At 39.2% G+C, this 21,488-nt stretch overlaps 1 protein-coding gene across 4 annotated transcripts in view; it reads right to left on the bottom strand.

Annotated features, from left to right (window-relative positions):
• FAF1 (Fas associated factor 1) overlaps positions 1 to 21,488 on the bottom strand; it is a 514,818-nt gene that overhangs the window by 22,033 nt on the left and 471,297 nt on the right. For all 4 annotated transcript variants that reach the window (XM_053895524.1, XM_019449338.2, XM_053895535.1 and 1 more), the window contains one exon: positions 19,496 to 19,711. In XM_053895524.1, the coding sequence (XP_053751499.1) occupies positions 19,496 to 19,711 (216 nt within the window). The remainder of the gene's footprint in view (positions 1 to 19,495; positions 19,712 to 21,488) is intronic.

Genomic DNA, 21,488 nt, shown 5'->3' with positions numbered 1-21,488 from the left:
TAAGCCTGTCTCTTACCCTAGGAAAAACACCATAAACTAATTTAGAAATGTTTCCAACTATGAAAGAAATCTGCTGGTTTGGTAAAACAGAAGGCAGATATTAAACTCTAGATACTCCTAGTTGAACACCACTCTTAAACTTTTATTATTAGGCCTGTAAGGCACACTGTTTGATATCTTTACTTGAAAGCTGGTAGTTTCCAAACAGTTAATATTGGACCAAGATCCTGTCCTCTTGAAACCAAAACATAAAAGAAAAAATAAGGATAGGAAAGAAGAGGTGGGCAGAGAAATAATAACCATTAGCACCATACCAGTTACTATTATTAGAGTCTAACTATATGCTGTATGTATTAAATATTTTACATTTGTCTTCCTTTTAATGCTCACAAAAATCCTTTAAAGTAGGTATTGACACTCCCATTTTTACTAAGAGACTAAGTAACCTAAGATCACTCAATGGAAAGCTGATCCAGAATTCAAGGCCAGGTCCATTTGACTCCACAGCCTGTGTATGCTCTTGTTTCAGGATACAATGCTTCTGAAATGTGATTGAAAAGAAGAGGTAGTGTTGAATAAATCATCTTTACAGTGTTGATTTATATTTGCTTATAAAACAAGCAAGGAAAAATAAATACCAACAACTTCTCCTTTATTTTAAGTAGCCAGTTTGAAGAAAGTATTCTCTCTGGGAGGGAAAGTGGCTGAACCCTGAAAGACAACTGCAGAGGCTCTTAGCAGACTACTGCAGATTTTGGGGCAAGTTTATATTGAGTATGTTGGCACTCTAGAATTAGGAGATGCCAATCTCCAGGGATTGCGCTTTTCTCAGGTTCTGTTGAAAATCTCCTTTGACAATACAGGGGTAACTGGTGCTTATTAGTACAGTTGATCCTTGAACAAAATGGTTTGAACTGAGCAGGTTCACTTATATGTAGATTTTTTTTTGATAAATATAGCACTATACTATTAATGTATTTTCTCCTTAATAACCTTTTCTTTTCTCTAGCTTACTTAAATTGCAAGAATACAACATATATTACATATAACATACAAAATATGTGTTAAATTACTGTTGATGTTATTGGTAAGGCTTCCTGTCAACAGTAGGCTATTAGTACATAAGTTTTTGGGGAGTCAAAAGTTATACGTGGATTTCTGACTGCACAGGGGGTTGGCACCCCTAACACACCTATGGTGTTCAAGGATCAACTGTATTCTTTGGAGGCTACTTTGACCCTTCACTACAGGACTAAGTTCTGTTACAAGTGAAGGTAAGAGGCAAAGTCAAATGCTTAGAAGTTTCCCAGTTTACAGAGTTCCACCTACATATCCACTAGTAATCCCCAGAAATGAATTTGAGATGTGAATATATTAAAAAAATAAAATTATAAAAAAAATTATAAAATTATGTTCAGAGAAGGGTTAACATAGCAGACCTGACAGTTATTCTTTCGGAAGTCTTGCTTACAATGTTGGCCGTTGGCTGGCATTTAGGAACTTGGGTTTGGAGAAGCTTCCCACTATTCCCAGAACTGGTAAGAGTGTCTCACTATGCCCAAACTGTTTGTGGAAACAATATAATTTTTGCTGAACACCTGCTTTCCTTCTGGGATTCTGGAATTTTGGGACATGCCACTGCAGAGGGTACATACATGATCAGTCCTCAACTAAAAATCCTGGGTACTGAGTCCCTAATAAGCTTCCTTGCTTGGGAAATTAAATATGTCCTATGTGACTCTACTGCAGGTGGACCCTTGGAAGCTTGTGTCTGGTTTCTGTTGGACTTTGCCCCGTGTGCCTTTTCTCTTTGCTGATTTTGCTTTGTATCTTTTTGCTGCCATAAATCATAGCCATAAATATGACTGGATGCTCAGTCCTATGAGTTCTGCTAAGGAATTATCAAAACCTTGGAATAGTCACAGTGTCAGCTGGTGTCAGAAGTGGGATTTTGGTGAAATATGGTGAAAGCATTGTTTGGATAAAGAAAGTTGGAAGGGATAAGGAATGGTCAACCTTTGGTGCCTGAGTGGATATGAAGTCATTCATCCATGGTATGAAACATGTGCTATCTGTTGTGAGAGGTAAAAGTTACCTATGGTATTTTAAAATGATAGATCTAATCTAGGAGAGTTGGCTTCATGGTTCCCTTAACTAGTTTTGGTTATGCTAACTAAAGTGAAGGAAAAAGGTGCAACCTTGTAAGGCCTTTGGCTTTGCTCTCTCTTTTAGGTGACAAGAGAAAGGATAACAAAATTTCCAAAAGTGAGCCTTGCATAGGCCAGAAATGCAAAGTTTTTATTGTTCTCTCCTTCAGGTGGGAGGAAGAAAAGAGTTAAATTGGTTCTCAGGGCTGGAGCATAATTTTAGATAAACCAGAGGGGGAAAAGGGAGAAAAACACTCCAGCCATTTCTGCAGCTTAGCTGTTGTTAGGTCTGTTGCTGCAACAGCCAAGAACTGCTCTCTTCCCCACTTCCCTTGCATTCCAGCAGGGGTCTTCCCCAGCAGCTTAATATTAACCCTGTAAATGCTAAATATACTGCTAGGTGAAAAAATTTTCTATGAGAAAGAGGTGGGGGGGGAGGGGGGAAGAGAAGGATTAAAAAAATGGTTTTGTAGCTACTGTATTTGGATATATGGTAAAAAATGGATATAAAACATTACATACTTCTAACTTCATAAATGCTAGAGGTATCATCCCAATGAAAGCTGCAAATTGTTAGTAGAACACCACTTCCTTGATTTTGCCACTGGCGAGTGGGTTAGCATTTAAACTCTGAGTACTGGAAACAGAACAAATCTCCAGAACTAAGGATTTTTGCTTATTGAAGCCTCTAGAAAAAGGGAGATAACATTGGAAAGAAAAGCAATTTCCAGATAGAGATACACCTTGGGAATTAAAAAAAAAATATTTTTGGGGCCCCTGGGTGCCCAGTTGGTTAAGTGCCAGACTTCAGCTCAGGTCATGATCTCACAGTCTGTGGGTTTGAGCCCCACATCAGGCTCTGTGCTGACAGCTCAGAGCCTGGAGCCTGCTTCAGTTTCTGTGTCTCCCTTTCTGCCCCTCCCCTGCTCACACGCTGTCTCTCTCAAAAATAAATATTGAAAAGAATTAAAAAAAACCCCACTTTTAGTTTGCTAATGAGCTTGTATACAATTAGGTCTCTGGTCTTTGGAGGCTGGTGATTTTCCAGTGTGGTGTGCATATTTTTGAGTACGTAAATTTGGACAATACCAAAAGGGCTTAGGAAAGCCTTGCTTGTTACTTGAACTTAGAACACTGCTGCCTGGTCCTGCATCATCTTGTCTTTGCTGCTGCTGAAGAAAAGTTGCTGGCTTCTTTTGGGACTCCTAAGTCCACAGATTCTAATTGTCTAGACTTGACTTTAAATAAAAACCTGACACTGTCTGTTGTGAGCTGTTTTGGCATCAGAATGTGCAGTGGTGAAATGAAAGCAAGCAGAGGCTCAATGAACAGGACTTTGACTCTGTGACTGTTGTAAATTTAGGATACCCCTTTTAGGGACCTGAAATTTTGAAAATATCATGAGTATTATCTGTATCATCTGGGTCACATACAAATGCCCATAGGAAAGGGTTTGTTTTTTGATAGGACCATCTAAAATCAAGCTGCTGATTGGCTTATATTTGGTATAGAGAATGACTGCATTCCTAATTTGTGATTCCTGACAAAAGCTGCAAATTGGGGTAGGGCACACCACGAGGAGTGTGACTCCTCTGCCCATTACTGACAGACCAGACTCGACTTCCTTTGGGGGATGTCTTACTATGGTTGACTTGTGTTCAACTTCCCAGATTAGTTGCAGTTTGCAACAACAGACTAATAAATAGCTTGACTCTATTTTTTAACCTTTCCTCTGGTGCATACCTTAGAAAGACAAGCTGGATTTTTAAATGCTGCTGTGCTCAAAAAGGGATTGATTTTTTTCTAGGCTGCTCACCAGATAAATGAACAGGACAAAAGGGGTGGGAGGTTATGTAAACTCATTTAGAAAATTTTTTGTAATTCAGGATTTTGACCTGACCAATTCCTAAACATGATGGGTCTTTCTGGTGAAGTTGTATAAACATGATTTTCTATAGGGGTGCCTGGGTGGCTCAGGTGGTTAAGTGTCCTACTTCGGCTCAAGTCATGATCTTGTGGCTTGTGAGTTTGAGCCCCACATCAGGCTCTGTGCTGACAGCTCAGAGCCTGGAGCCTGCTTCAGATTCTGTGTCTCCCTTTCTCTGCCCTTCCCATGCTTGCACTCTGTCTCTCTCAAAAATAAATAAACATTAAAAATAAAAAATAAATAAAATTATGATTGCTAAATATAGGATATACTGATTTTGTAACAAAGGAGAAAACACAAAACAAAACCCTGGCACCTGGGGAGGTGTAGGGGAGGGAGGAAGGCATTAAAATGTTTGCTTTTCAAAACTATTCCTGGAAACTTTCCTCTCTTCCTGAAGGAAAACTCTCCATGCTGGCTTTCCAGGCTGTTGCAAGTGCTTTTAATTCAAACTCAATGTTGAGTCTACAATCACAAATGACAGTGGTGACTAAGAGACAGAAGGCAGTAGCCCCACCACCATCACTTTCACACAAAACACCTTCAGAAGTCATGTACACTCATGAGGCAGATAAACTGGTATCATGGACAAGCAAATTTATTTGAGACTGCCTGCTTTAGGCAGTCCCTCTGAAACCAAGGACCGAACTAAATTGTTTGGACTGACTGAGAACCCAAGTGGGGGGCAGGTACCACACTGGGCCTAATGCATGTCCTGCTCGGGGTGCTCTAACAATTAATTATAGATTTTGTTTCCAGGGGTATCATGTATGCTCTCTGGGATTGTACTTCTTGTGTGTACCCTGATATTAAGACACTGCTTCAGCCCTGGAAGGTGTTCAGGTCAGCTTCAACTTAGAATTGTGCTATTCCTGAATTGATGCCTTGGGCCAGGTTTTAAAAAAAAAGGTTAATATAGAAACTTAAGGAGGAAGCCACCTTACTTTCTAAGATGGACTTTAATGATTAATAGGATTTGTTTTATTAATTCAATGTTATTTTTTTAAACATTTATTTATTTTTGAGAGACAGAGACAGAGTGTGAGTGGGTGAGGGGCAGAGAGAGAGAGGGAGACACAGAATCCAAAGAAGGCTCCAGGCTCTGAGCTGTTGGCACAGAGCCCCATGCGGTGCTCAAACTCATGAACTGTGAGATCATGACCTGAGCCGAAGTCAGACGCTTAACTGACTGAGCCCCCCAGGTGCCCCGGATTTGTTTTAACTGGTGGAGTCCAGGACCTCTAAAAAGCATAACTGAGACCCATACTGCAAGTTGCTCTTACTTTTCTGTAAAAATGTCTTGGTCAAGAGTAAAGGGGGTGATATATGTAGAAAAGACTGATATTCTTTGAAAGCCTTGCTTTTAAGGTTGGCCTTTGGCTGGTGTCCAGGAACTTGGTTTTCAGGAGGGTTCCCAACATTCCCAGAACTGGTGTGGTTCAATAAGTCTACACTGTGCAAACTACATAGCTTGTGTTGAATACCTACTTTTCTTCTGGAATTCTCGTACCTCAGTGGAGGGTACCTGCCTTTGTGATCAGGTCTCAATTGAAAACCTTGGGTACAAAGTCCCTAATAAGCTTCTTTGCCTGACAACACTTCACATGTGTTGTCTCAAATCACTGCTGGAGGAAATAAGCTCATTCTGTATGACTGTCCTGGGAAAGGACCCTTGGAAACTTGTGCCTGGTTTCCCCTGGACTTCTCCCCATGTGCCTTTCCTCTTTGTTGATTTTGGTTTGTATCACAGCCATGAGTATGACTACATGCTTAGTCTTGTGAGTCCTCTTAGGAAATCATCAGACCTACAGGTGGTCTTGGGAACCCCTGACACATTGTATGAAAAAGCATACACTTTGGATGTTTCATTCACAATTATGTCAGTTATTATGTATGTGATCTTGGAAATATTGCTTAACATCTCTTAGCCACAGCTGTTCTATTTGTAAAATGGGGCTACTATCTATGCCTTAGGGTTTGTATAAAGATTAAATGAGAGAATACTTTCTGAAGTGTCTGGCACAGAGTAGGATATTAATAATTATTTATTCCCCTGTCTGACTGAGAGGTAGAAAACGCTGTAAAAACTGAAGAGGTCACCAAATCAGCCACAAAAATTTCAAAGAAAACTTTCACATCAGAGATTCACCCACTTTTGGAAGGCTCAGACCCAATTCCTCTTGAAGGTAAGCAGGAAATTGTGCCAGTACATTTCACTGCAAACCTCTTTGGTGTTTAGTTATGTTTCCATGTAATCTCAGGACGATTCTGCTTTCTGGCAACAGTAACATGAAGGAAGGAAGAGAGAATATGCTCACTTAAAGGAAAGTATGCTGAAAGCGAGATGGTGTGGTTTCATCCTGCACACAGTGCCTTGCCAAGGTCATGTCCAGCTGGTGAGTGGTGTTATTTCTTGCGATCACAAGGTCTATACATCTTAAAGGATCATATGTCCTGAGTACCTACCATGTGTTATGTCCTTGCCTTCAAATCACCTCTCTTAATTCTACATCACCTCATATGTGGCTATCATTGTCTGTCTTTTACAGGTGAAGAAACAAGTTTAGAGAGGCTATGTGCCTCGCCCAAGGTCTACCTAATAACTGGTTCTTTATATCATCATGCTGTCTCCCTGTCATGATTGTCAATACTCAGAACACATTTTTTTTTTCCTGCACTAGAGGGGCTGTAATAAATAATGGACTTCCTTCCAAGGAAGAGACAAGTCACAAGATGCAGGTCACCCTCATATTAGGAATGAGGAATGTGTGTAAAAACTTATTTTTTAAAGGTTAGAGACAGGGCAAAAGCAGTGACTTGCTGGAAATGGATAAAAGGAACTCAGCATTACCAAATCAAGCAGCATGGACCTCTGCCCTTTACCAGGTGTTTTCATTATCACTTTTGATCTCATTATCACAATATATTAGTGAGGACACATGACATTATCCTCACTTGAAAGATGAAGTAACTGAAATATAGCAAAGAGAAATAATGTACTTAATGTACCTCAGCAAATAGATGCAAGCGCCAGCATTAGAACCAACATCTCTCTGACCCCAAGTAAAGATGACATAGGAGAAACTATCGAACCATTTATCAAAATACTTAGTCCAGGTGTTAGGAGACTATGTTTAAGCATCTCTCTAATCTCCCCCTGCTTGGCTGCATTTTTATCAATCTCATTTTAAGTACTGCAGCATCCCTTGACTATTCTTCTGGCTTTGGTCTTTCTTTATGTCAATTCATTTTTTCAGGCTTCCAGTGAGATAGAATGGAAAGAATCAGTACCTTGATATTTAATTTCTACTTCCTGGCTATGTGATCTTGGTCGAAACACTTAACTTACAAGTTTCAGTTCCTGTATCTGTAAATGGGAATATTTGCTTGGTATAATAGATTTCGGACATGGGTTTGAAATCTGCTTTTTGTGCCTTTAATTTTTTCAACTATAAAGTTAATACCAATTTCATAAGCTGGTTGTAAGGATTCAATTAGAGGATACCTGTAAAGTGCATAGCATAGTTACTGATAGACAGTGGGAACTCAATAACTGGTAGATAGCCTAACGGTTGTCATTTAGAAAGAGAGGGGTTGCTGGGGCGCCTGGGTGGCGCAGTCGGTTAAGCGTCCGACTTCAGCCAGGTCACGATCTCGCGGTCCGTGAGTTCGAGCCCCGCGTCAGGCTCTGGGCTGATGGCTCGAAGCCTGGAGCCTGTTTCCGATTCTGTGTCTCCCTCTCTCTCTGCCCCTCCCCCGTTCATGCTCTGTCTCTCTCTGTCCCAAAAATAAATTAAAAACGTTGAAAAAAAAATTAAAAAAAAAAAAAAAAAGAAAGAGGGGTTGCTGAAAGGAGGGAAGGAAGGCTATTGTTTTATATGGGTTGGTCAGAAAGGGCCTCAATGAAAAGGCATCATTTGAGTAGGGACTTGAAGGACATAAGGGCATGAGCAATATATATTTCTAGAGGAAGAAAGTGTAAGTGCAAGGCCCTGAAGTGAGAAAATGTTTTGTTGTGTTTCACAAATAGTAAGGATGCCAAGACGACTTGAAAAAATTGAGTGGGGTCAGAGAAATATACCAGGGAGTCACATCAGGGAGGGCCTTTCAAAAATTCAGAACTAGATGGGGAACTATTACAGGGTTGGAGAAAAGAAGTGATGTGGTTTGCCTTATATATTTTTTAAAAAGTCTCTTGGTTTTTCAGAAAAAGAAAATGAAGGGGTAGGGTGGGTGGTGCATGGGTTGAGGCAGAGCAGCCAGTTAAGACATTACTGCAATAATATGGACAAGGGATTATAGTGGCTTGGCCTAGGGTTAGTTGTAGAGTCAATGAGAAGTAGATTCTGATATATTTTGAAGATAAAACCAACAGAATTTGCTTGTGAGTTGGATGGAGAAATGAGAGAAAGAAGAGTCAAGCAGGACTCCAAGGTTTCTGGCCTGAAAAAAAAAGGGGGGAATGAAGTTGCCATTTAATGAGACGAGGAAGACTATGACAGGAGCAGATTTGGGTGAGGGGAGGGATCAGGAGTTTAGTTTTGACTATGTTTAATTTGAAATGTCAACCAGACATGAAGTGGAGGTGCTGAGTAGGCAGTTGTATGTATAAATATCTGGAGTTCAGGAGAGAGCCTGGGCTGGAGATATACACCTTTGGAGTTGTAACTGTATATATGACATTTAAAGCTACAAGACTGAGATCACCTAGATAATGAGGGCAGATAGAGAAGAGATTAGAGGACTGACATTTATTGAGCACCTACAATGTGCCAGGCAATGTGAATTTACAAATTATGGAATAACGTACAGGTAATTATTCTTACTTTGATGATACCATGATGACCATGTCACTACCTTGCTCAGCAAATTTACATGAAATAAAGCCAAGTTCTCTTGCCTGGTATTCTGGGTTTAATACAATTCCCCTTTAGCCTTTTCCTAGAACTTGACTATATACAAACCCCATTTTTCAACTAATCTAGTTTGCACGCCACTATCTAGCCATGCCTTGTGCTTTCCAACATTAGCTTCTTTCTTCAAGCTGTCCTGGCTGCTGGAGAATGTTCTCCTCTTACCAGTCCACCAAAAACCCTATCCATCTCAAAAGTTTTGTTTATCTGCTATACAAAGCCTTTCCTGATCACCCAGGTCAGCATGCATCTTGGTCAACTTTGACTTCTGTTGCCCTTTTTGTCTAACTACTCTTAGAATGAACTCACTGCATGAACTGCATTATGGGGATTATTTTTGTATGAGAAACCCAGGTATTCTCAAAGGCAAGGACCATGCCTTATTCCTTGGCACTTAACAGTGTCTAGAAAAATAAAAGTTTTCTGGTAAACAGAGTGTGAAATACAACTAAGTATATACTTTACCTACATCTGGCTGTGACTTTGGAATAGGAATTACAAAGACAATATGAAAAATCAGAGATGATGAAATCTTTTCAAATGTGTAAAACTGAGTTTCATTTACACATTTAAAGTATTTTTTTAGATGACAAACTACTTCCTTGGAATAAATCAGGAGGCATGATAGCATAGGGATTAGGAGCAGACTCTAGAGTCACACACTTAGGTTTGTTTCTGGTTCTGATATTTACTATGACATTGGGCAAGTTACTTAACCTCTTTTGTGCCTGAATTTCCCCATCTCAGTGAGGACAGGATGAATGTTTACCTTCAGAATAGTTTTTAGGATTAAATGAGATAATGCATATAGGGTACTTAGATTAGTGCCTAGTATAGTAAAACCTCAATAAATACTATTATTTAAAAAAAATTATGCTGAACATTTGGCTATTGGATAATCATCATGATCATTATCACTTTTAATATTTCATATCTCACAGTTTATAAAACACTTTTATATACATTGCCTTATTTGAGCCATGATATGGTCCTGGGAGAAGCAGAATTTATTGCTTCTGTTTCAAGACAACTGAGCTTTAGAAAGGGGGTGTGCCTTGTTCAAGGTTGTACAGCTAATAAATGATCTTTTGATTCCAAGCCCAATGTTCCTTCCTCTATATCATTGCCTTTCTCTATTCCATCTCCTTAATTATTCCAACAATCAAGCACAGACACCTAAGAACTATGAGTTTTCAGACTGAGTCAGTGTGTAAGGCATTGTTAAGGCATAGGATGCTTCATCTCATTACTTAAAAACAAAACTTATAATTTAGAAAATAATACATTTCAAAAAAAAAGAAAATAATACATTTCTTAAACAAAATGACTAACCTGAAGAAATATAAACCACTCTTGCTAGAAATAGTATTTTCTCCCTTTAATTAGACTGCTAATATACCAGATTAGTTTCACATATAGACCTATTTAGAAGTAACTATATTATTCTTTTAAATATTTTGTTATTTAGTTTTTTTTCTGTAAATATTATATGAACAGTTTAGCAGATGACTTCAACCTATAAATTCAAGCGTCCTGTGGTCAAAATATGCCACAAGCATCTTTCCTTACAACATCACTTTTGGAAATAAAGCAATTGAGAGGCCTCGTCTCTAGTCCTCAGTGGTCATGAACTGGATGTATGCTCTCAAGCAAGCCATTGTACCTGAGGCCCCCACTTTCTCTAACTGGCACTAACAATGACTGCCTTGCTGCCTCCCAAAGCTGACGAGAAAAGGGATAAGGTAGCTCTGTGAGTGCATTTTGCACCTGAGTGACACCTGTTGGTTTCTCTCAGGCAAGCAGTTTTTTGTGGCTTAAGGATGAGATGAATGTGGTAGGGAAGTAACTGCATGGGAGGTGGGGAGCAGGGGAGAAGAACTGAGCAGGAAGAGGAGATGGTGTGAGATTGTGTATGCTTCGGTAAGGAGTTTGGACTTTCTCTGCTAGGCCATTAAAACCACTGGAGGGTTAAAAAAAATTTTTTTTTAATGTTTATTTATTTTTGAGAGAGAGGGATAGACAGATAAGGCTCAAAAAGGGGAGGGGTAGTGCACAAAAAACCATAAAATACCTACGAATAAATCTAATCAAAGAGGTGAAAAATCTATACACTGAAAACTATAGAAAGCTTATGAAAGAAACTGAAGAAGAAACAAAAAAATGGAAAAAGATTCCATGCTCCTGGATAGGAAGAACAAATAGTTAAAATGTCGATACTACCCAAAGCAATCTACATATTCAAAGCAATCCCTATCAAAATAACACCAGCATTCTTCACAGAGCTAGAACAAATAATCCTAAAATTTGTACGGAAACAGAAAAGACCCCGAATAGCCAAAGCGGTTTTGAAAAAGAAAACCAAAGCAGGAGGCATCACAATCCTGGACCTCAAGCTGTACTACAAAGCTGTAATCATCAAGACAGTATGGTACTGGCACAAGAACAGACACTCAGATCAATGGAACAGATAGAGAACCCAGAAATGGACCCACAAACGTATGGCTAACTAATCTTTGACAAAGCAGGAAAGAATATCCAGTGGAATAAAGACAGTCTCTTCAGCAAGTGGTGCTGGGAAAACTGGACAGCGACATGCAGAAGAATGAACCTGGACCACTTTCTTACACCATACACACAAAAAAACCTCAAAATGGATGAAAGACCTAAATGTAAGACAGGAAGCCATCAAAATCCTCGAGGAGAAAGCAGGCAAAAACCTCTTTGACCTTGGCTGCAGCAACTTCTTACTCAACATGTCTCCGGAGGCAAGGGCAACAAAAGCAAAAATGAACTACTGGGACCTCCTCAAAATAAAAAGCTTCTGCACAGCAAAGGAAACAATCAGCAAAACTAAAAGGCAACTGACAGAATGGGAGAAGATATTTGCAAATGACATATCAGATAAAGGGTTAGTATCCAAAATCTATAAAGAACTTATCAAACTCAACACCCAAAAAACAAATAATCCAGTGAAGAAATGGGCAAAAGACATGAATAGATACTTCTCCAAAGAAGACATCCAGATGGCCAACCGACACATGAAAAAATGCTCAACGTCACTCATCATCAGGGAAATACACATTAAAACCACAATGAGATACCACCTTACACCTGTCAGAATGGCTAACATTAACAACTCAGGCAACAACAGATGTTGGCGAGGATGCGGAGAAAGAGGATCTCTTTTGCATTGTTGGTGGCAATGCAAGCTGGTACAACCACTCTGGAAAACAGTATGGAGGTTCCTCAAAAAACTCAAAATAGAACTACCCTATGACCCAGCAATTGCACTACTAGGCATTTATCCATGGGATACAGGTGTGCTGTTTCGAAGGGACACATGCACCCCCATGTTTATAGCAGCACTATCAACAATAGCCAAAGTATGGAAAGAGCCCAAATGTCCACTGATGGATGAATGGATAAAGAAGATGTGGTATATATATACAATGGAGTTTTACTCGGCAATCAAAAAGAATGAAATCTTGCCATTTGCAACTATGTGGATGGAACTGGAGGGTATTATGCTAAGTGAAATTAGTCAGAGAAAGACAAAAATCTATGACTTCACTCATATGAGAACTTTAAGTGACAAAACAGATGAACATAAGGGAAAGGAAACAAAAATAATATAAAAACAGGGAGGGGGACAAAACAGAAGACTCATAAATATGGAGAACAAACTGAGGGTTACGGGAGGGGTTGTGGGAGGAGCGATGGGATAAATGGGTAAGGGGCACTAAGGAATCTACTCCTGAAATCATTGTTGCACTATATGCTAACTAATTTGGATGTAAACTTAAAAAAATAAAAAATAAAATTAAAAAAAAAAAAGAAGGGGAGGGGCAGAGAGAGAGGGAGACACAGAATCTGAAGCAGGCTGCAGGCTCTGAGCTGTCAGCACAGAGCCTGATGTGGGGCTTGAACTCATGTACCATAAGATCATGACCTGAGCCGAAGGTGGAAGCTCAACTACCTGAGCCACCCAGGTGCTCCAAGAAGCCAGTGATCTTAAAAAGCAATGGCCATAAGAAAACTTGGGTTTTAGTGTTGGCTCTGCTTTTATAATTGATCATGTGACATAAGTAAAGTGCATCATTTTATTATGCTTTGATTCTTCCATCTGTAACATGACAGCATTGCTTTGATATCTCTGAGATCCTTTTCAAATACAGTAACGATTCCAATGTAATGTAATGATACATTATTTTGTCTGGTTTAGAGCATTTGGGTATTTTTAACATAAGTATCCATCATTGCTCTAAAGAAAGAATTCATTGCTACCATGCTTTCTTTAGCTGTAAGCCTTTCCTACCTCTTCTGCTTCTCTCCACTTAAGGTAATTACAGCAGATACTATTTACTATGTGGTAGGGACAGTTTACATTCTCGTATTTAATTCTTTCCACAACTCTCTGAGATAGATGTTATTATTTTTCTTTCAAAGAAAGAAAGGTGAAGAAATAAACATTCAGCATGGTCAAGTAAGTTGCTCAGTGTCACACAGCAGGTATCTGATGGAGTGGGATTCAGATACAGGTCGAACTGCAACCAAAACTTTTATTTTTAACTATGCTCTGTTTCTACTCAGCCAACATATCTCTCTGCAAGACTCAGTTCAAATTTATTTCCTTTCTAATGCCTTCCCTTACCACTGCAGGGTGAAATTACCTGTCTTTCCAACTGTAGGTATAATTTGTAATGCAATTTGCTTTATGTGTGTTTTCACTAGAATATGAACTCTTCAAGGTCAGTAACAATTTTTTATTTCTGTATCATTAGCATCTGGTATGGAGGTTGGCAGAGTAGCTGCTCAGCAAATGTTTTGTCATATGGAAGAACAAATACATGAACGAAATACAAATTAAACTACTTCTATTTCCTTATGTTGGCAAAAAGGATATCCTTGTGTTATCGATAAAGTCAAACATCATCCAGCAGTAGTTTGTGGATACAGACTGTAAGTTCTACAAGGGCAAGAATTATGTCATTATTTTCCACTCCTGTGTTTCCAGCACTGAGCTTAATGCTTAATGTAATAAAGGTGGATGGGTAACAGAGGAAGGAATCTGCATACCCTAAATTTGTAAGGTGTTCCCCCCACAAAGTTAATTTAAACAAACCTTTACTAACTAAGGGCCTACTCCACTAGAAGCTTGTTTATATTCACTGTCTTGTTCCTTTAAACATTAGAAAGAGAAAGAAAAAAAATTATAAGTTATACTTATGGATGGGGAAAAACTAGAAAGCAGGAGAAAAATACAAATACATTCATTACTTTGTTTTAGAATATAAAATGTCTGATACTATATTTCTGAATGTATCCATGTTTGTCTGTTTGGGGAGTTCATATCTATAGGTCTGGAGGAAGAAATGCTCTCCGAGCAAGAATGAGGGCTGTGTGATTACATAAGTGACAAGGAACACAGGGCACCAGTCCTGAAGCCAATCTGCCATTACCATCCTCCTTTCCTAGTATTCTCCAGTCATATTATAAACAGAAAGACCACACTTTCCAGTTGCAGCTGGAGCTTCTCTGAGTTGGCAAAAGAAGGAAAACAGAGGAGACAGTAATGGGAAAGAGTTATGGTATAAAAAGAAAAGGAGGCGGGAAGAGTGGAAAGAAGGGAGGAGAATAAAAAGAGTAAAATGGGATTGGAAAGAACAGGAGGGGTGGGAAAGAAGGAGAGAAAAGGAAAGAGGAAGGTTGGGGGATATTGACAACCTCACACTGAGTGGCACTGGGCCAGTACCCAGTAGGTCCAGAGGGGAACTGAGAAGATGGCAGGGGCCCCTTACTGACTCTGAGGCAGGGGGAGTAGTAAGTAGTAGGGGTTAGATCATTCCTTAACTTTAGGACTCAACTATGTCACTACCAACTAGCTTGCAATGCCCAAGTAAGCAAATGGGCCACTGATGTTCACATGGCTCTAACACATCCAAGAGGTATGGCTTAATGACCAAAGCTCTGGTAGTGAATACTTCTTCTCTTGGTAACTGTTATGAGCAAAACAGAAAGCAAAACAACAACAAAAATCAAATAACTCAATGTTCCCAGCACCTTGACAATCAGCTTTGCTGGGAAAGGCCTGTGTCTGCTGCTATTTTGCTTGTCCCACAGTGCTTTAATTCAGTGGCATACCCACCAGACATTTAGTAAATAGTTGGACAGCTGGGAAATCTTAACATGAAGTATTGTTTTGATTGGAGGGTGGGGGCACAGAAGAACGTTTACCATCCTATGGTGAGAAATCAGTCTCTGCTTTGTGGAGAAAAGGTTGAAGACACAATAAGACTCCTGGAGTTAAGTCTTATGTTATTTGTTATTAAAGAGGTGAGGTCTTAAGATGTGCTTTTTAACAGTCTTTAGTTTGGTTGTAATTTAAGATGACTTTTACAAATTAGATCCTAATCCTTGCAGACACAGATGGCTGTTACAGAATAGCCTTGCAAAAACACTAGTCATTTGACTTGAAAGAGCATTTAGAAAAGGATGAAGGGCTATTAACTCTCACCCTACCCCTGGCTCTAGGAGGTCTAGTGAGTCCTGGGTGGGCTTTCTGGGTTTAGGTCTGGGTCTGGAATCTGGGTGGGCCTATGGCATCTGTTCTTATTTGGAACAGCTTCTCTAGTTCACTCTGGAATCAGAGATTTAGGAACAGACTGAGATCATTAACATTTCACAACAGCAAGTAAATGGTTATGTGTGAGGTACCATTCTGGGAACTTCAGGGGAGATAGACATGAACATGATATGGACAGCCTTTGTAAGAAATCATAGAACAACAGGAAAAGTGATATGAGAGAGGGATGTACAAACTGCAATGGGTACAGAGCTGAGGAGCCTGGGAGAAGGGGAGGGCTTCTGAGAGAGCATCGATGACATTTGAGCTGGGCATTAAAAGATGACCTCAAACAAGCCAGGAAAAGTGGGGAGAGTGGATATTCAAAGAAAAGAGAACAGAGTATACAGAAGCAGAGAAACAAGAGAGTCTCGTGTCTTTTGTGAATAGTGAGCATCTCATTATCTCCTGGTGATGGAAATAAGTAATAAAAGGCAAAGCTTAAGGTGGGAATGGTAGGTATGGGTCAGATTGTGGAGAGTTTTTGAAAACATTCTAATGGGTCTATCCTTATCCTAGGTCCATAAGGAGCTATTAATGAGGTTTTCTGTTTGTTTGTTTATTTGTTTTAAACAAGAAAGGGAATGATCAGAATAGGGTTTTAAAAATCCTCTTACAGAAGCAAGCCTCTGATTAAACTTTTCCTCTGGGGAGCTGGGCCCAACTTGATCTAAACTGGCCTTGGGATAGGGTTTGAGATAGAAATGGGGTTAGGTATGAAAGGAACATTAGAAGAGCCTGTTAACGAGATTGAATAGCATTCTTCAGCAGTGTAAAGAGTGAATGCTTGAGATCTAAATGAAGAGCAAATTTTCTTGGGGAGCTTGGGTGGCTCAGTCAGTTGAGCATCTGACTCTTAATTTTGGCTCAGGTCATGATCTCACAGTTGTGAGATCGAGCCCTGTGTTGGGTCGAGCTCTGCACTGGGCATGGAACCTGCTTGGGATTCTCTCTCTCCCTCTCTCTCTGTCCCTACCCTTTGCACTCTCCCCGCCCCCCCCATCTCAAAATAAATAAATAAACATTAAAAAAAGAGTAAATTTTCTCTAAAACTAGGTGACTGACCCTCGATTTAGGGCAAATCCATAGTTAACATAGTCTGTACTGAAAAGGCTGAGTGTTCAGTCAGTAGAGCTCAAGGTGGGCAGATAGCAGGCCCAAAAACCTCTGCATTTCACTTCACAGTTCCCTTGCTTATTTACAACAGCAACTTTGTACATTTCTACCATATAGTCATTAATACTAACCATAAAACTCAGCCTTTTTAGAAATTGTTCCTCTCTCTCTCTCTCAAAAATAACTAAAAAAAACCATTAAAATAAAAAGGGGTGCCTGGGTGGCTCAGTTGGTTAAGCGTCCAACTTCGGCTCAGGTCATGATCTCATGGTTTGTGGGTTTGAGCCTCGCGTTGGGCTCTGTGGTGACAGCTCAGAGCCTGGAGCCTGCTTCGGATTCTGTGTCTCCCTCTCTCTCTGCCCCTCCCCTGCTCCTATGTCTGTCTGTCTCTCTCAAAAATAAATTAAAAAATTAAAAAAAATTTTTTTAGAGATTGTTCCCCCCACGCTACTCCCAGTAATTGGGTTTAAAAATTAATTGGAAAAAAAAAAAGTTTAATTTTAAAAGCCAGCAGCTCCTTAGACTTTCTCTCCTTTAGTACTTTCACTTTCAGATGAAAGGCCCAGAAGAGGAGTGCCTTAAAACCAAGGGTTGGGATTTTAGAAGTCCTCATCACAAGGGAAAAAAAAATTGTAACTATGTGTGATGATGGATATTAGCTAAACCTACTGTGGCTATCATTTCGCAATGTTCACAAATATTGAATCATTATATTGTACACTTGAAACTGATATAAGGTTATATGTTAATTATACTTAAATTTAAACAAGCAAACAAACAAACAAGAGCTGGGAGGGACTAAGTTAGTTCCTAAGTTTTATAAGTTCTTTAAGAGAGATGTTCATCACAGAACATAAGTATGAGAACCAGGCTGATCTTGAACCCCTTGACAGGGGTTCTTTCCTAAGTGTTCACACACTTAGAATTTAACTTCAGTGTCAGAATTAAAGTAGTTTTTTACTTGGCCATGCAGTCTACAGAGCACGTACATGCATGTGTTCCCTGGGACATGTTTGTGTGTGTTATATATAACAAAGAGGAAGAGATTGGAGCAGTAGGTGGGGCTAGTGAGAGAGGAACCAATGGCTAGCACCTGGAGTCCATTCCAGTGTCCTTGGCTGAGATATAAGTAGTAGGATCCTCATCCCACCTAGGGATTTTGTGGCTGAGTGGTAGAGCTAAACATATACCACTGGTTTCTGTCTCTACTCTGCAAATCTGACAGCCACTGTGAGGGACTAAGATGAACCTTAATTAAATTCTTGCTTTTGTGTTTTAGATGAAGTCTAAGTTATTAGAGTTTACATTATTGGATCAAAATGGAATCAAAGAATATTAAGATTTACTATGTATCCTAGAGGTAAGCTAGTCTAAGCCCTATCCCAGTTAAAGTAGGAACATCAGGAATGAATCCTTCCCCATGTATGTCCAGTAATGCTGGAAAGGGATCATTCAGTAGTGCATGGTTATCTCCAATGACAGGAAAATCACTACTTCATGACCCAAGATATTCCCTTCTTAGAAAATACTTCCCTATATGGGGCCAAATTCATCTCCTGTAACTTTGAAATCACTGGTCCCAGTAACGTCTTTGGAGCCTTACAAAGTAAGATCTCTCTTTTTCATGGCAGCCCTTCAAGTAACTGAAGACAACAATCATGTCTCCCATAGCCTTTCCATCTCCAGAGGAAATGTTCCTCAAATGACAGGATTTCCAGTTCCCTCATCTTCCGATCAGCTCTGCTCTAGACATGCTCTTTTTTCTTCAGGCTTCAGCATGGAGTCTAAGGACTGTTTTAGGGGGAGTTTATTTTGTACACAGCTGAACAGGACCATTAAATTATCTTCTTGTTGGGATTATACCTCTAAAAATGCATCTAGCATTTTGTTAGCAGCCACAACACATTAATGCTTATTCAGCTCAATTCAATAATAACTTCTGCTAAGGCATGGTCTTTCCAGCCCAAACATGAGTAATTAATTTTCTAAATCTAATGTGGGAATCTATCTCTAAATATTTCTGTAAAATTTCTATAGGTTTATTTTTGTCTATTGTTTTAGTATTTTAAGGTTTTTTTTTAAATCTTGTTTTTCATAATCTATAAATCTGATAAAGTCTTAAAAGCATGGTGAGTAATAAAGGATTGAATATAGAACTTCCTGGTCTACTCTAGGTGTCACTTTCTGGACACCACCATTTAGTCAGCAATGAGACTACCTAAGTATAGAGTTATATCTCTCTATTTTGCCCCAGAATACATTAGAGACTATCAAATACTTTGCTGAAATACAGATACATAATGAGTATAAGTCATTCTCTGTGACTTTCCAGGATAGCAAAAACTGTCAAATCACAAAAAACTCTTGGTTTAGCATGACTTGTTCTAGTGAACCTATAATCGTTGACGCTGATCAAACTGTTAAGCTGATAAGCACACAATTCTCAGATCTACTCTGAGGTATATAGAGATGAGATCTTGGGAAAGATCTTGAGTCTGCATACAGATGCTTGAATAGGGGAAATAGCTAGGAAGGAAGAAAGATTTAGTACCTAATTTCTCACATAGGCTCCTGGGGCATGTCTGTTGGCTTGGGAAGACATACCTCCTCCAAAGGCTGAGAAGAGAATGGTGTGTGCAACAAAGTACTCCTAGGCTTGTGGTCTTGTAGTAGGCTGTACCATTGGACTTTTCTTGGACTACTTTGTCCAACCCTAATGATGGGATATCTCCCACTGGACATATTTCCTAAAATAGGCATGTGAACTTACGTCTCTCCTTGGAAAGGTACTCAGTAACTTGAACTCGCCCCATGGAAATCCTTTGGAAGCTACAAAATCAAAGACAATCTGGAGCTTATTGCTGGCCAGGAACCGCCGCTCAAGGAACTCGCCACTGGGGGTCCGGATCCGCAGTTTGCTCACAGGTTCAGCATTTTCTTCCTTTGGCTCTGGAGGCAGGGCCTGCTCTAAGGAGAGTCGAATGGCCTAAAGAGGGAAAAAATCAGGTGTCAAAGTGTGTAACAGAAAGGACTGTGGAGAGTGGGGCAGGGAGAGACTAGAAAGAAGCTGCTGCTTTCTAGAAACTCATCAAAAAGTTATTGCCCTTTATTAACCAAGCCTGATGCTTGAACAATAGAATCACATATTTTTCATTTTCTTAATATTAGCCCAATAAGCAATTAATTAAAAGAAATCCCACCTTAATGACATATTAGTAAATTGATAGGTAACCACATAGAAAAGAAATGTAATTTGTTTTTTTACTGAAGGGCTCATGGGTATCAAATACCCAAATTGCCTCCTTTGTAGGTTATGAATTAAGGCTATTAGAAGCATTTACAAAAGACATACAAGTAAATAATATATTTGAAAAGCATACATTTTCCAAGTCAAAATGACTGAAGAGTTTGTAGAATACTAGATATTATACAAACGTGAAAATGGACTGGAAAGATTCACTTGAGGTGATGAACAACTTTGGAAATAGTGGTGATGGCTGCACAACATTGTGAATATAATTAATGCCACTGAATTGTATACTTAGAAATGGTTACAAAGGCAAATTTCTGTTGTATATATTTTACTACAATAAAAACAAAGTGGAATGGAATGAAAAGAAATTCAAATGTTAGCTTTATTGGAGGCAGAAGACCGTAGACCTATTTTCAGCCTTGTCACTAACTTGCTGTGGGACTTGGCCAAGTTCCAATTTCTGGACCTAGAGATGGCCAAAATTCTTTACTTCACAGGTAAAAATACAGACTTAAACAGATGGAGTAAACTGTTGAGATCTGATGGCTAGAGTTGGGCTGAACCTAGGTTTCCAGGTTCACAACCTACAGTATTGCATTGTTTCATATTCATGATACTCCATTGGAAGGAAATTAGAAGGTCTCTGATATAGGAATCTATGGCAGAAATTCACTAAAACCTTTTTGTCTCTGGTACTCGGGAGGCATCTGATAAGTAAGCCTGCCATTAGTATGCTCAGCCTTATATTTATATTCTTGCCTGGTTACTTTGACATTTCCATGTTCCCAATTTGTCATCAATAGAAAAACAAAATATTCCTTCAATTTATCTGTGACTATTATAACCAAGTAACATGAATGAGAGAAATTGAAATTTATATTCTCTAAATCCTCAACAGCAATTTTCATTTTTTAATAAAAGTTTATTTGATAGAGGGAAAGAGAGAGAGTGAGCACAAGCTGGGGAGGGGCAGAGAGAGAGGGGGAGAGAGACAGAATCCTAAGCAGGCTCCACATTGTCAGCACAGAACTGAACTATAAATAATAAAGGGGAACTATAAATAAAAGATACAGAATATCTAGAAAACAATGATTGTTGAAATCCATCATGTTGGAATTAATGGGACTCATCCAAGGCAGTGCTCAGAGGAAATTCATAGCCTTAAAATTCTTCTATTATCAGAAAAGAAAGAACAAAAATAAGCTCCGTTGGTAGGGCATGCAACCCTTGATCTTGGGGTTTGTAAGTTCAAGCCCCATGTTGGGTGTAGAGCTTACTTAAAAAAAAAAAAAGACTAGGGGGAAACACTAGGGGGAAAAAGCCAATAAAGTAAGTGGGAAAAAAGCTTAGAAGAAAATAATAATAAAGCTAAAGCATACAGGAATGCATTAGAAAAAAATATATAGTTAACCAATAAATAAGCTGGTCCTTTGGAGAAAATCAATAAGCTTCTACAAATAAAAAGAAACGCATAAAAATGTTAACTTATAGAGGGTGGGGAAAACAGGGT

The sequence above is a fragment of the Panthera pardus genome, unplaced genomic scaffold (assembly GCF_024362965.1).
Source record: "Panthera pardus isolate Hobbes unplaced genomic scaffold, ASM2436296v1 HiC_scaffold_11, whole genome shotgun sequence".
Taxonomy (NCBI): Eukaryota; Metazoa; Chordata; class Mammalia; order Carnivora; family Felidae; genus Panthera; species Panthera pardus.
Note: the sequence above shows the minus strand (reverse complement) of the source record. Positions and strands in the feature narration are given on the sequence as shown.